The sequence below is a fragment of the Dufourea novaeangliae genome, unplaced genomic scaffold (genome assembly GCF_001272555.1).
Source record: "Dufourea novaeangliae isolate 0120121106 unplaced genomic scaffold, ASM127255v1 scaffold21, whole genome shotgun sequence".
In the NCBI taxonomy this organism is placed as follows: Eukaryota; Metazoa; Arthropoda; class Insecta; order Hymenoptera; family Halictidae; genus Dufourea; species Dufourea novaeangliae.
In genome coordinates this window covers 4,195,974-4,209,084 of record NW_015373910.1, presented here as the reverse complement: position 1 = coordinate 4,209,084, position 13,111 = coordinate 4,195,974, and the positions used below count along the sequence as shown (strand labels likewise).

The window sequence follows — 13,111 nt, the reverse complement described above, 5'->3', positions numbered from 1 at the left end:
TAGACACGAATACCCGGAGCCGAACCTAAAAATGAACTTTACACACCCACGCTCAAGTTTCTGGCAAAGACTATCATTGTAAAATTACTTCGAAAAACAAATCTTTTTAATAGTACACCCGAGTATTCTGCTTTATGCACACAAATCACTCTAATACGTGGTTACCGTTTTTATCCTCGGTAAAACCTTTCCATTGCTATAATAAGATTCTATTCGATTCCCGATTTCATAGACTGCTCTATAAAAATAATCAAAATTCCATATAGTAAAACTGACTTACAGCGATGAGTTACTATTTGATTCCCGATTTTCGACACCTACTATTCCCCCAGAAAAATGATCGTTTAAAAAAATTTCACCCCATTAAACCTAACTCTTCACGGTGGCGAGTTCGATTCCCGATTTCACAAAATAACATCGTGAAATCGTCCGCTGGAACCGAAACCCAGCTATTTCATCAATTTCCCGTCGATCCAAGTCCGCGGTTGATTGATCGATCGCGGCGAAATCCCACCCTACCCTGCCCGCTCGGTGGGACATTCAAAAATCCTGGCCATTCCTCGAGGTCAGGATCGTTGCCGGTCCAAGCGGGCTAGGATTTCCATATTCGGACTAGTAGTCGTCGAAGGAAGACAGAGATCTATACATACATACATACATACATATATATATATATATATATATATGTATACTCACCCGTATGCAGGCGGGTATGCTGTTGTACATGGCTGAGCTGCTTGAACCTGCGGTCGCAGTAGCTGCATTTGTACGGTTTCTCGCCTGTGTGGACCCTGATGTGCTGGACGAGCTGGTGGTTGCTGGAGAATGACTTGAGGCATTGCTGGCACTGGTGCGGCTTTACCTCGTTCCCGGTGATCATGCCGCCTGGTCCGACGCCGATCGGTCCAAAACCGACTCCGCCACCGGGTCTGCCCACCGCGCCCAGCTCCCTCGCGTGCATCTGCATCGCGCTCTTGTGCATGAAGATCTGCGAGAAGAACTGCCGGGGTTAGTTGGTACGCTGAACTTATAGTCGAGCAACGGAGGGATGGCCGATCGACGGGAGGATCCGACCGCCATTTTATATATTGATCTCCGTCGATCGACATCCGACTCCATGGTAGGTTACGGAGGATCCGTCGACGCGATTTACCCGTGCCCTTGTTTTATAGTTTGTTTGTTTTCTTTTTTCTTGTTTTGGTAGTACTGAGTCGGTCTTGGCTGTGAGCGGTTTGGATATGGGGATTATTGTTTGGAGGAGACGATGATTTTGGGGTCTTGAAGCAATTGGAAATCTACTTCTCGGTCTTTTTCTGGATTGAGAGACGTTACTAGATTTAGACACTATTGGACCGAGAGAGAGGAATTGGGTATGAAGGTAGTTGAAGGTTCTTTTCTTAAGGGTAGAAGATGATTCGGATTCTGTTTTTTCTAGAGGAACAGAAGCTTGATTGTTCCAGAGAGATGAGGGTTTTTCTAGATTTGCAAGTCTCGAATATTAGGATTGGAATTTGAAGAAATTAAGATTAATTCTCCTCCAGAATATAATTGCCTCCACAGTTTGAAAATTTGGAGCTTGAATTTGAGACGAGAGAGGATCACGTAAAGTCCAAAAAAGGGTTTCCATAGGACGAAAATAGGATTTATCCTTTTCTACGGCGAAAGAACTCGGAACTTGGAGAAAGTAGGATTGCTTTTTACCCCGAACAAGAGTTGGACGATGGAGAAATTATGACTCAGACCTGTGAACGCGTAAAATTAAATTTCACATTTCACGGAGTTATCTGTAATTAAAAAAAAGAACTTAAATTTCGACGAATGTTTGAACAGCTCTCGTTAGGACACGGGCAGGGTCGCCCCGGCTTCCCCTGTTCAATTGTGGACGGTTCGAGCGATCCTCATGATTTTCTCATGCAATTATGCGATCACGGGAATCGGAAAATACGGTGCTTATAGACCGTGGGCGAGATATCGTTTGCCTTTCGAGTTATTCATAGTCCGGCTCGCGGTCGCCAGTGTCGTGGATAGTTTCGACTTCTGTCCCCGGTTACGCGCCGTTCACTCTCTCGATTTCGCCTTCAACATTAAACGCTGGTTCGATTAATTAAAAGTTCACGCACGGTGACGCAACACCGTCCACGGGTGGGTACTTACGCGTACCGATTCGACGCACGGTCCGTCGACGATTCACCGAAGGATCAAAGCGATCCTCTTCATGTATGAATCACCGAGCAAATCTCACACACGACCCTTAGCGCAACACCATGTACCGTAAAACTCTCCCCTCCCATTGTCACGTTCAACGTGCGAATCTTATCGAGAATATACACTCCAGAAATCGCAAGAAAATGTACAGTATATCTTCGATGATTGTCCGAAGAGCTCCTTAGCACTAAATATTAAATATTTCATAAACTAATGGTCCTATATGATTGAGACAAATACCATTGGCTTCAGAATTCCAAGCTCTATCAATGTGTGAAGCCTCATCAAAAAGTCAGTGTTACACCTGGGCACCTCTTCTTACCAGTACCAAGGAGCGTTCGAACACTCATCGAGAATTTCATGTAGTCTCTAGACCGATATCGCTGTGAGTCGAAGTTCATCGTCGGGAATGGTTCTCCACGAATTTAATAGGAAACGGGCGTGTAACAGCTGGCCGCAGAAAGGGGGTCAACGTCCCTCGCGGGCCGGTCTTTTCGAATGCAACCATCCGATCGATGGTTTTCGAGTCGCAACCGTGTGTGCCCGTACGTACATCACGCCGACACACGCGTGTTACAGCACACACATACACGATAGAAACAACAGTACATACGTGTTCCTCGACGGGCGATCAGGAGGAACGCGAAACTGCTGGAAGGGCCGGCAGCCGTAGGAGGAACACGAGAGCGGGTGGAACGGACGAGGAACCCGGTTGATTTCGGGTTTCTCGTACGGGGGAACAGGTGTTGCTCTCCTCCTAGCCGATGGTGTGGGTGTAGGTGAACGAACGAAAGGGTTAACGTTGAAAACGACCGTACGGTTCGCGGCGAAAAGAGGTGGGCGATGAGGGACCGACCAGCAGAGAGGAAGGGGGACATCGGGCTAACGGTAGAGAACTTTCGACGGAATTAAAGAAGGGAACGAAAGGCCAGTGTTCCTCGAACCAAGGGATAGGGCGTGCAACAGAGACAGAGACCAGGCGGATTTTATTAAAATATGTTAAAACTGTAATTAAAATCGAAAAATCTCGCGAGAAGTTTTAAGAATCTTAGCCTGCCACCCTTCCCGCGTGAAAGACAAGGATGACTCGCCTGGACGACGATTACGACAGGGTTGAAGGCGACCCACCGAGAGAGACGCATAAAGAGAGGAAAGGCGCAGAGAATTGAAATTGTCACCGAGGGTTCTCAAGTTTCCACGACTTTCAACCCTTTCTTTCCGGGTGGCGGAGGCGAGGCGAGTCAGTGGATATTTGACGGGCGACCTTCGACACTGGGCATCCCTGATTCTTAATCCCCGTGAGAGTGGGAGAGGCTGCGACTCGATTTTATTCCTCGTTTCTTTTTTCTCCCCTGGCCGGCGAGATTCTTCTTTTTGCAACCCCCTTCGGAGACAAATCAATCCGAGTCGTGTTTCTCCGTGTCGATTTGAATAAAATTTGGATCGTTTGGATGTTTGTTTTTTTCTTTTTGAGGAAGGTTACGTGATTCCATGGATCGTGAATCGTTTAAGATTAATGTTTGTAAACGAAAAGTTCCACACTGCTTCAGGACCATTGGGGTGCCCAGGTACCTGCCCATTAATGAGCGTTATTTAAAACCCTCTAGCCGAATTTAATCTTCTCTTTCTATTTGAGGTAACTGCGTGTTGTATTCTTTGAATTGAAGAAAGAAGTTTAGTAAAGGAGTTGCTGAAAGCTGTCAGTTTTGTACGACACTTCGAACGGAACGGACGTGCTTGAGTATTTCAAAGTTGAATATTATATTTCTTTTGTCTGCTAATTTAATCACTGTATTTCCGAGTATTTTGTATTGACAAATGTTAAATTAAGTTTGTTATTGTGTTTGTTTATTACGAAAAAGTGTCACAATTATCAACTGCACAATTTTCGAGGTATGTACTCATAAAATACACCACATACAGAGTGCAGCTGAATAATCTGCACAAGCGGGCACAAAGTGATTCCTTGCGAAAAAAATAACAAAAAACGTCCTAAATGGACACCCGAACACCCAATTATAAACACTAGGGTTAACCCCTTGCCATACGATTTCTTTTACGAATTCACTCTCAAGAACGACCCAATCGTTAATATTTTCCCAGACACAAAAGGAATTCTATTCTTATGGCAAGTGTTACATTTATTCGAAACCATAAATGTTAATACTAGGGAAACAGTATTTTACGTCGACTCAAAGAAAACGAATAATATACATGTGTACTAAATTCAGTTTAAAATCGTTACCACGTGTCTGATTCGATGTTTCAAGGCAAGGGGTTAATCCTGTTTCGTTCCATTTTCGAACGAAATCTTTCCCATTTAAAAAGCTCGTTCCCTTTCGATTTTCTTCGCGGAAGGGTGGCAACGACTCACGGAGACGGTCGAGCGACGATAAACCGTGGTCGAGGGCCGACAAAGGGGTGTGGAAACACCCGACTGGACGGCGACTCGGAGTCGAGTTGCGAATTTTTAACGACCGTCTCAAGTGGACCTCGAGATTTTTTGCGGGGAAAAAGGTAGGTCCCGTTCGAAATCGTCGCCGATCCGAAGAAATCGCTCCCTCGAACGGGACCACACGCTAGCCTTCCGACGTGATTTTTGAACGAATGCTAATTAAGTCGGGCGACCAAGGACCACGGCTCCCCTCCCGTGTTTTTCTCGAAGGCCATACGTCCATTAATCAAATTTTTATCTCCTGGCAGACGGAAAATTGCGTTGCCGCGGGTGGAATCTTTTTTTTTTCTGATTTATCGTCGTCGCCGTCGCCAACCAGCCGCGGAAAAAAAGGAGAGACAGAGCGAGATGGAAACGGACGTAGCGACGGAAGAACGCGGAAAGAGTTGCTTGCCCGCGGGACGCCGGCTTAATGTCCTTAATAATGGAAAAATATATCAAACGACACCCTGTGTACTTCCTAAGAAGCCTCCCTCTGCCCGATTTCTCAACCCCCTTAGTCTTGTTCTCTGGTCTGGGCGTCTTTTCCAACGGCTACGTCGGCTGTTTCGTTGGATTTAGAGTTATACTCTGATTACACCGACACGAAAGTATTGAATTGTTGAACAGGGAAATACATTTTGCGATCAAAATTGTACGGGAATTATTAAGTCAGTGGAGAGTGGTTTTCTAAGATCTGTCCGGGAGACGAATAGCTTGTGTGGTTAGTGAAAGTTTGAAAAGCCCACGATTCTACAGAGGCTACTTTGAGAGGTCATGTTATGTTAGAATAATATAATTTTATAATTGTGTCTCTCATTTCCTGTCTTGTACATGTATACTTGTACTTGTTACTGTTACTTGTTACTGTTCGTTGAATAAATTAATAATAATTTTCTGGAAACAAGTCAGATATTTGACGAACAGAAATATATTAGTGACATTGTTATGGTATGCACTCTGTTAAATGTTACTGATTTTACTTTGATAGGGAGCCAAGTATCTTTGGAGAGAAATAGAGAAATCATTCTCTACATACTACGAAGAAAAATTAATCTATACAGTGCATACTTCCTCCGATTTCTGATAATTTAAAGACTGCCCACGAAACGAACTGATCGCCCTGAATCGATAGATTACGCAATCCAAAGACAAAGTTTGAAAAAAATTTGAAGCTTAAACTTAAGACATATTCAGAGAATCGATAGGATATCCAATCCCAAGATAGACTTTGTCAACGATTTGGAGCCTGAACTTGAGCCATAGTACAAGAATCGATAAAACATCCAATCCCAAGATAGACTATGCAAAAATGTTAGAGCTTGAACTTTGGCCATAAGCGAAGAATCGATTGAACATCCAAACCCAAGATAGACTTCATAGAAAATTTGAATCTCGAACTTAAGTTGTAATCGAAGAATCGATAGAATATCCAATCCCAAGATAGACTCTGTCAACAATTTAGAGCTTGAGCTTGACCCCTAACCGAAGAATCATTATATCACCCAGTCCTAAGACAAACTTCGCGCGTCGAGTTCTTCCGACTCGCGGCCGTTTCCACGAGACATCGTGGGTACGCCCGGGGGTATTTCGCTGGGCCCAGTTCTTTCTCGAAAAATGGATCCTCCGGATCGTGGCGGGCGGCGCGCAACCCTTTGTCTCTCCCCCGTCGCAGTAAATTACGGCGGAATAACATTGGTCACTGGAAGTAGGCTACTTTATACACTTGGAACACAAAGCAAAGGTCTCACCTGCTGACCATATGCCTTTTCTCCGTGGCACACATACGCGTGCAAACGTAACGTGTTCCGTCCACCCACGCACGGCTCGGCCATCTAGCACTTCGCATGTGCTATTAACTCGCCGGTATGTGTGCTGCTGGCCGGGGCTGTGCCCTCTCTGTACGTGCGCGGGGGAACTGGGCCCGACGTGTACACGTGCGCTGGCGAGCGCGCGTGTGTCTGCTGGGCTGAGCGCGGAGACAACGTTCAATCTAGCCTACCTAGCGTTGCCTGACTCATTCTCTTCTCCAGCCTACCTAGCTATCTGTCTAAACTGCGGCCCGCGAATAGGTGCCGTAATATAAAGGAAAAGGTGGACCTTCTCTCCACCTCTCTCCATCCTTCAGCTCCTCTGGCCTCTCCCTGTTCACTAGTCCCCTACGATCTCGGTCTATAATCGCGTCGGACTTTAATCTGTTTGAATCGCGGCACCACGATCCGCCGCCTCGATCGCTTCCTGCTGCAGGCCAACCTGTAGCGATCACACCTCTATAGGACCAGAGGCGCCCTTCTTTTTTTTAATCTCTTTTGAGATCCTTCGATCCTCATCTTTTTTTTAAGGCACACCGCCTACCGTGATTACGGGATTCGGGTGGAAACGAAACGACCGTCTGCCTGTCGGTGACCCTGACTTCGGGACACCTGATGGAACCGGAGAGGACCCGTGGGCGTCCCATTGGGGACGTAGGAAGCACGCGAATTTCGCTACGGATCGTTTCCGCGTGTTCTCCGTAGTTTCGAGGTGTGGGTGATCATTCTGGCGAAACCCGCGTGGGAGACCTTGAGCACCGGGGAACTCTCCTAGCAACTTTGTCCACTGAAAGTTTTCGCGTTTCCCGGTTCCGTGGATAGATACACACTCGATTTTGCTGGAGGATTATGTTTAACAAGGCGAGGACTACAATTGTCCGATTTCGATTTTGACGGGGTTTTGGAAGGTGATAGTAAACAGATTCTTGATGATGTACACTGACGAGCAAACTCGGCTTCCGCTAGGGGAAAATGTGAGTAACTCCCAAAATTTAATTTTGGGAGTTACTGAAATTTATGCCAAATTAATATTCGGTTTAACATTTATTTCTGTATTTGAAATAAATTTAGTAAGTGCTGGAAGATCCTTATCTTTACGTCACTTTTTTTTGTTTGTAGGCACTCGATAATTTTAAAGATACGAACAATTAAAGTTACGTACCGTGAAAATGTACTGTGAATATATATCAAACTTATCGAAGTATAAGGTTATTTGGCTGGTAAGTCAAATAAGTGGAAATATTTTTGTTTTACTGTACGAAATTTCGATAACTTTGACTGTGTCTGCACCTAATATTTCACATACATCATTAGCAACCTGTATATTATCATCTTACAAAACCCCATAAAAATCGAAATCGTTTTCGAATCGGGCGATGCCTCGCTGAAAGGGAGAGAGAGTCGCGAAAGTGGCCGATCTTCTGCTGCCTCAGTCATCCTCGATGGAACAACCGTGAGAGGTTATTCGATGCGTGACCAATTAATGATTCTCGGCTATACCGAGAGACGAATCTCTGGAACGCGTCTAGGGTGCGTCGGCACGGCCAGTCGAGCGTGGACCGTGTCAAAATAGCACCCGAGAAATTTATACATAGGTTTCAAACAGTCGTCTATAGACCGTTTATGTCCGTGATTGTACACTCTGTAGAGCCGGTCAGTGATATCGTTCTAAGTGTCCCTCGTAATATTAATCACGCGTACGCCTCGGCGTTCTAGCCACACGAAGCCAACGATCTCGAATTCCCGATCAAACGGCGTCTCGATTAGCCCAATAAGAGGGCAACGACAAACGGGGCTTTACATACTCGGCCAGCAGCGGTCGCTTTCTACTCGGGGCCCCCGTGGCTTCCCTAAACGATCGACTGTCGTAGCTTCTAATCCGCGAACGTTCGCCAATTCGCCGAAGTTCTCTGATAAAAAGGATCAGAGGTCCCCCTCTCCCCCTTCCCCAGGAGAACGTCTTTAAGTGCCACTTCGGTCGACATGGACCGATCGTTTTCTTATGGTAAAATCCATTTCGGATGGATCTTCTTTCGTGTCAGTCGCAGGATCTTTATGTAACCGCCAGTGATTGTACCCTTGACAGTGAGGTTTACGTTTCTGAACGGTATTTTTGGAGAAATATGGATTTGTTGTGTCTAATAATAGGGCAATCAATCTGCTCGACGAGGCTTTAACGAATTTAATGGGTAGAATATACCAACAGCTTCCGTAACAAGGTGTTACATAAACCCAGGTCCAAAAATGGTTCAGGGAAATATCATTTAAATTTCCCATCGTAACGAAATTCGACGCATTTGAAGAATCAAGTCATTTACCGAATTTGCACGAATATCCTTAAGATCTTCGATCCTTTCTCACACCTACAGTCTACCAGAAAGGTATCCCACAACTCAATATCCTACAAAATCCTTCCAACCTTCCACCAATTTTTCTACCACAGTCCATCGAACGATCTGCTGGTCGAAGGGGCCAGACAAATTCACGCAGGGGATATGAATTCGCGAACGCAATTCGGGGACAGATTGTTGGACCCGGCTGGTCGATGGCGGGGTGGGCAGCGAGTCTCGAAAGATTCTTGGAGTTGTACGAAGGACGCAGGACCGGTCCGAACGGACTGACGGTGAATATTCGTCAATAATTACCTCATGCGGCAAGTGGTGATGAGGATGCTGATACGGCGGTGGTACGTACGGCGGGTGGGTCGGATGGTTGTGGGGGTGAGGTCGGGGATGGTTTTGATGCTGGGCTTGCGGCGGGAGCGGTTGGGGCGCCGGGGGCGGCGTCCAAGGCCCGTGGTTCGGCCCGTGGCTTTCATTGGTGCCAAACATCTTCAGGGAAGAATCCCGAGCACGCGACCTGAAGAGTCCCTCCCTCCCTCCACGCACGACGTTACGAAAGTCACTGATACCGGCATGGCCACCCTTATTCCGGGTCGCGTTGGCGACACGTTCGATTTCGATCGATCCCCCAGCATGTTATCCCCATCTTGGAGACTCTAACATCGATTCTCGATGGGTTTATCGTCTTTCGAAAGTGTCGGTCTCGTCTACATCTGGCTAAGCCGGTTGATATTTACGGTCCCCCGATCCACTATCATCCTTTTAGCCACACACAGAGAGAGTCTTCGCGCGAACGGACCCAGGAGAAACCGTTGCGTGCGATATACACACTCTTCTAGCTGCACAGATGCTCGCGAGGGCGTAATTCTTCTTTTGTCCGGGGACTAGTATCCTGCCGGTGTGTGAGAACAGTATCGTTCCACTTTCACGTGTTCACATTTTGCGCCGTGATCATTGGTACCAGGAGTCGCTACAAAACGATCGCGGGTTTCCTTCTAGGTTATCGAGTCGTGATCCCCTTGGACCAGATGTGGGTTGCTTTTAACCCTCTTCGCGACTCACAGCCCTGGCCGAGATGACAGCGCGTCACGTTTTACGTAGTCAGATTGTTTTGATAGACGAGGATATGCAGAGTTGTATCAGTGGCTAAGAACAGAATCCTTGTTACGAAGCACCGACGGACGACAGAGATCTACGTTTCCCTTCGATATTTTTCCACAGATGGGAGGGACTCTCACTGAATCACGAGGATAATTCTATACACGTCTTTGGTGTTGTCTTCTCTTGGCGGGAAAAGACTTCGACATATCCAGCCCCATTATTCGCGAATATCAGAACGAACACACACACGCACGATGACGAAATTTCGTCGATGTTTTACTATTGCACTTTCCTTTTCACGTTCACTGGAATACTTTTCCCGGCTGCCTATAGATCACCGCGGTACCACCACCCTAGCGCGGGCACCGTCGACTAGTAGAAAAGGCGAAGCGATCGGGAGGGTACCGGAAGTAACGAAGGTTCGCCGTGACCCAGAGGAGAAGACCACCACCGTACAAGCCACCGACGTTGTCACGACTGCGTTTAGACGACTTTCTTTCGGTTCGTCGTTTTTTTTTTTCTTTCCCGGAAAATTCACCCGGGGGTAGGTTAAGCGCGTCCGTGAATCAGAAAAGGCCGCGGACGCAGCGCTGTGCGCCAGCGTGTGGCGTCTCTCGCGAACTAAGCCGTTCCGAAGGGGGGGACAGAGCGATTTCTTGGTCTCTACGGGCGGCTGGTGCGTGCGCTAAACGGGGGAAGAAGGAAAAAAATGTGGAAAGGCGCCTGATAACGTACCGGGACGAAAAATCGCCGGCTACTCGAAGAGATATCGATTGAAATAACACGATTCCGGGGAATCGCCGGCCAATCGGCACCGCTGACACGGCGGAAGGGGCCAATCGTGCCCGGTTCTGTCTCTCTTTCACAACCTCCCTCGCTCTATCCCCTACTTCTTCTCGTCATACGCGTCCTCCGCCTGGGCCCCCCTTTCTCTCCTTCTCCTTCACACTTTCTGTATGTGTCTGTACGCGTGGTATCGTGTCGTTGTGTGTTTCTCCACTACTCCTCATCGCGCTACCGCCACCTCTAGCCACGTTCGTTCCTGTTGCTTCTCTTCCTCCACCCTCGCGACACCACGGACTGCTGGTTGCCACGTAGAAAGAGAGAAAATGATTGGTCTAGTAGAGTAACGACGTTCAGGAAGTGGCCACCGATCCGGATAGTCATTCTCGACTACGACGGATTTTTCCATTGGTCGATGATAGGCAGCTTTTCGGCCTGCCCCAGCGCGAAGCGCCTTTCTTGTTCGTAATCCGCGATAGAAACGGGTTCGATTATTTCCTTGTGATTATACATGGTTAGATCGATGTATAAGTAATATTCAGGTGTTTGCGAATTGATAGTTTCGATTGGCGTCGGCTGGTTTTGGTTGGATCAGAGGGACTAGGTCCCAGGAAAGACGGTTTTGAGGAGGACTGTATACTTCTCGGTTCAGTAACCTTTCGTGATCTGAATTTGTAATGATTCATGCACGCTACTAGGATAAAGACTCTATTATTGAGGAATATTGCGACAATTAGTCGATGGTTGAGGATTGAAGATCGGAGCATGATTCGATGGACTTCAGTGGTTTAGCTTCTAGTAACCTCTAACACTAAGATACTTAAATTGGTTGCCTCAGTATACAATAGTAGTTCACAGAATCTTTGTGTTAAGTATTTCGAGTTGCGAAAATACCAACTGGAATTCCACGGCATTCGACGATGGTACGCTCCCCATTAACCCTTCAAAGATAAACATATTTTTCCACACCCAACCATTTAATTTTTCCACGGTTTTAGGCTACCAAAAATTGTGAGAAAATTCTGGAAGACTTATCAAAGTCTTTATTACTGTATACAATCGTTCGTTAAGTCAAACGTAGAAATTTTATTTCAATAAAAATAAAAATCAGGAAGACAGTCCATGGGAAATGAAATTTCGCCAGAGTCGTCACCGACCCACATTGCCCACGAAGAGTCAATATATCGCTCTGGAGAATTCTGATCAACCATTTCCCAGGGACCAAGTCCAGGTTCCAGGAATTAAGTCCGCGCCCTACGACAGCTCGAAGTAGAAGGATTCAATGGACTTCCGTGATCGCGGCCCTCGTTTCCCGGTGTCTCGACTAATTCGATAATTCGCCTCGTGGCTAAATTGCCCGCGAGCGATTTCGAGCCCTGGCATTTTTCCAGTTTCGTCGCTAACCCAGTCCTAAGTAGTACCGACGAGAAGAAAAAAAGACAACAAAAAAGCGCACATCCGAAAGATCGATCGCAACCCGTGTGGTTTAGCTACCCCGTTAGACCAGGAATCCCTTTCGGGAATCAAGGTTTTTCCGTATCGAAATAGTCCCTTTCAGATTTTTTCAATGAATCCCCACGATCGACGTCTGGTTACGTAAATTGTTTGGCGGTGCACGAAAATACTCGGCGCTCCGATCGAAAAAGTTGCGTGTCGCGAGCGCGCACGCAGATAGGCGGGTAAATACGGGGCCGGGAAAAGATAGAGAGGAGTTGGGGGATTTCTTCGAATCCGCTAGCTCGTTCGTCCGCTCGCCATCTTTCTTCCCTGGCTTGTACAAATTATTTTGGGCGTGGAGCACGTCGAAGGTTAGTGCCATAGTGCGCGCCGCGCTAACGGCTAAAAGTGTGCGTCCGGCTCGAACGCACGAAGAAAGATAGAGTGAGAGAGGAAAAAATAGGGCGGGGTCTCTCTTTGTGAAGCAGACTTTGCCTATCCATCATGGCCGCTTTATCAATGACGTCACGATAAGACGTTCACGCACTGCCGCGTGCCTGCGTATCGCTCGCGCGAGCTTCGATGGGAACGAGACAGCCTGTGAGGATTCATCATTTTTCATCCAATCTCTTCCGACTGGTTCTTCACCATTTCTTTGGTTCGAGGAGAAAGAAGGAGGGAGAAGAAGGTCCGACTCTTAACTTAAACGAAACTGGACAAGTCTACGAGGATCCGCCACTTTTCTCCCAATCTCTTCCTGGTTTCATTCATTTCCCCCTAATTCGAGAAGAAAATTGTAAGAAGGGGGTCCAACTCCAACGTCAACGAAACGGTCTATAAGGATTCACATCGTTTCTTCCAACATCCTAGTTTCATTTTTTTTTTCTTTAATTCGAGGAGCAAAAAAGCGAGGAAGAAGAGGGTCCAACTTCATCGTCAACGAAAACTTTCCAATCGGATTAACGACGAAGTACCCTTTTCCACCGTTTGAACGAGAT

At 46.8% G+C, this 13,111-nt stretch overlaps 1 protein-coding gene across 1 annotated transcript in view; it reads right to left on the bottom strand.

Annotated features, from left to right (window-relative positions):
* The window catches only part of LOC107193909 (zinc finger protein rotund-like), an 89,676-nt gene that overhangs the window by 38,649 nt on the left and 37,916 nt on the right, over window positions 1-13,111 (bottom strand). The window contains exon 4 of the mRNA XM_015583447.1: window positions 697-1,000. Within this exon, the coding sequence (XP_015438933.1) occupies window positions 697-1,000 (304 nt within the window). The remainder of the gene's footprint in view (window positions 1-696; window positions 1,001-13,111) is intronic.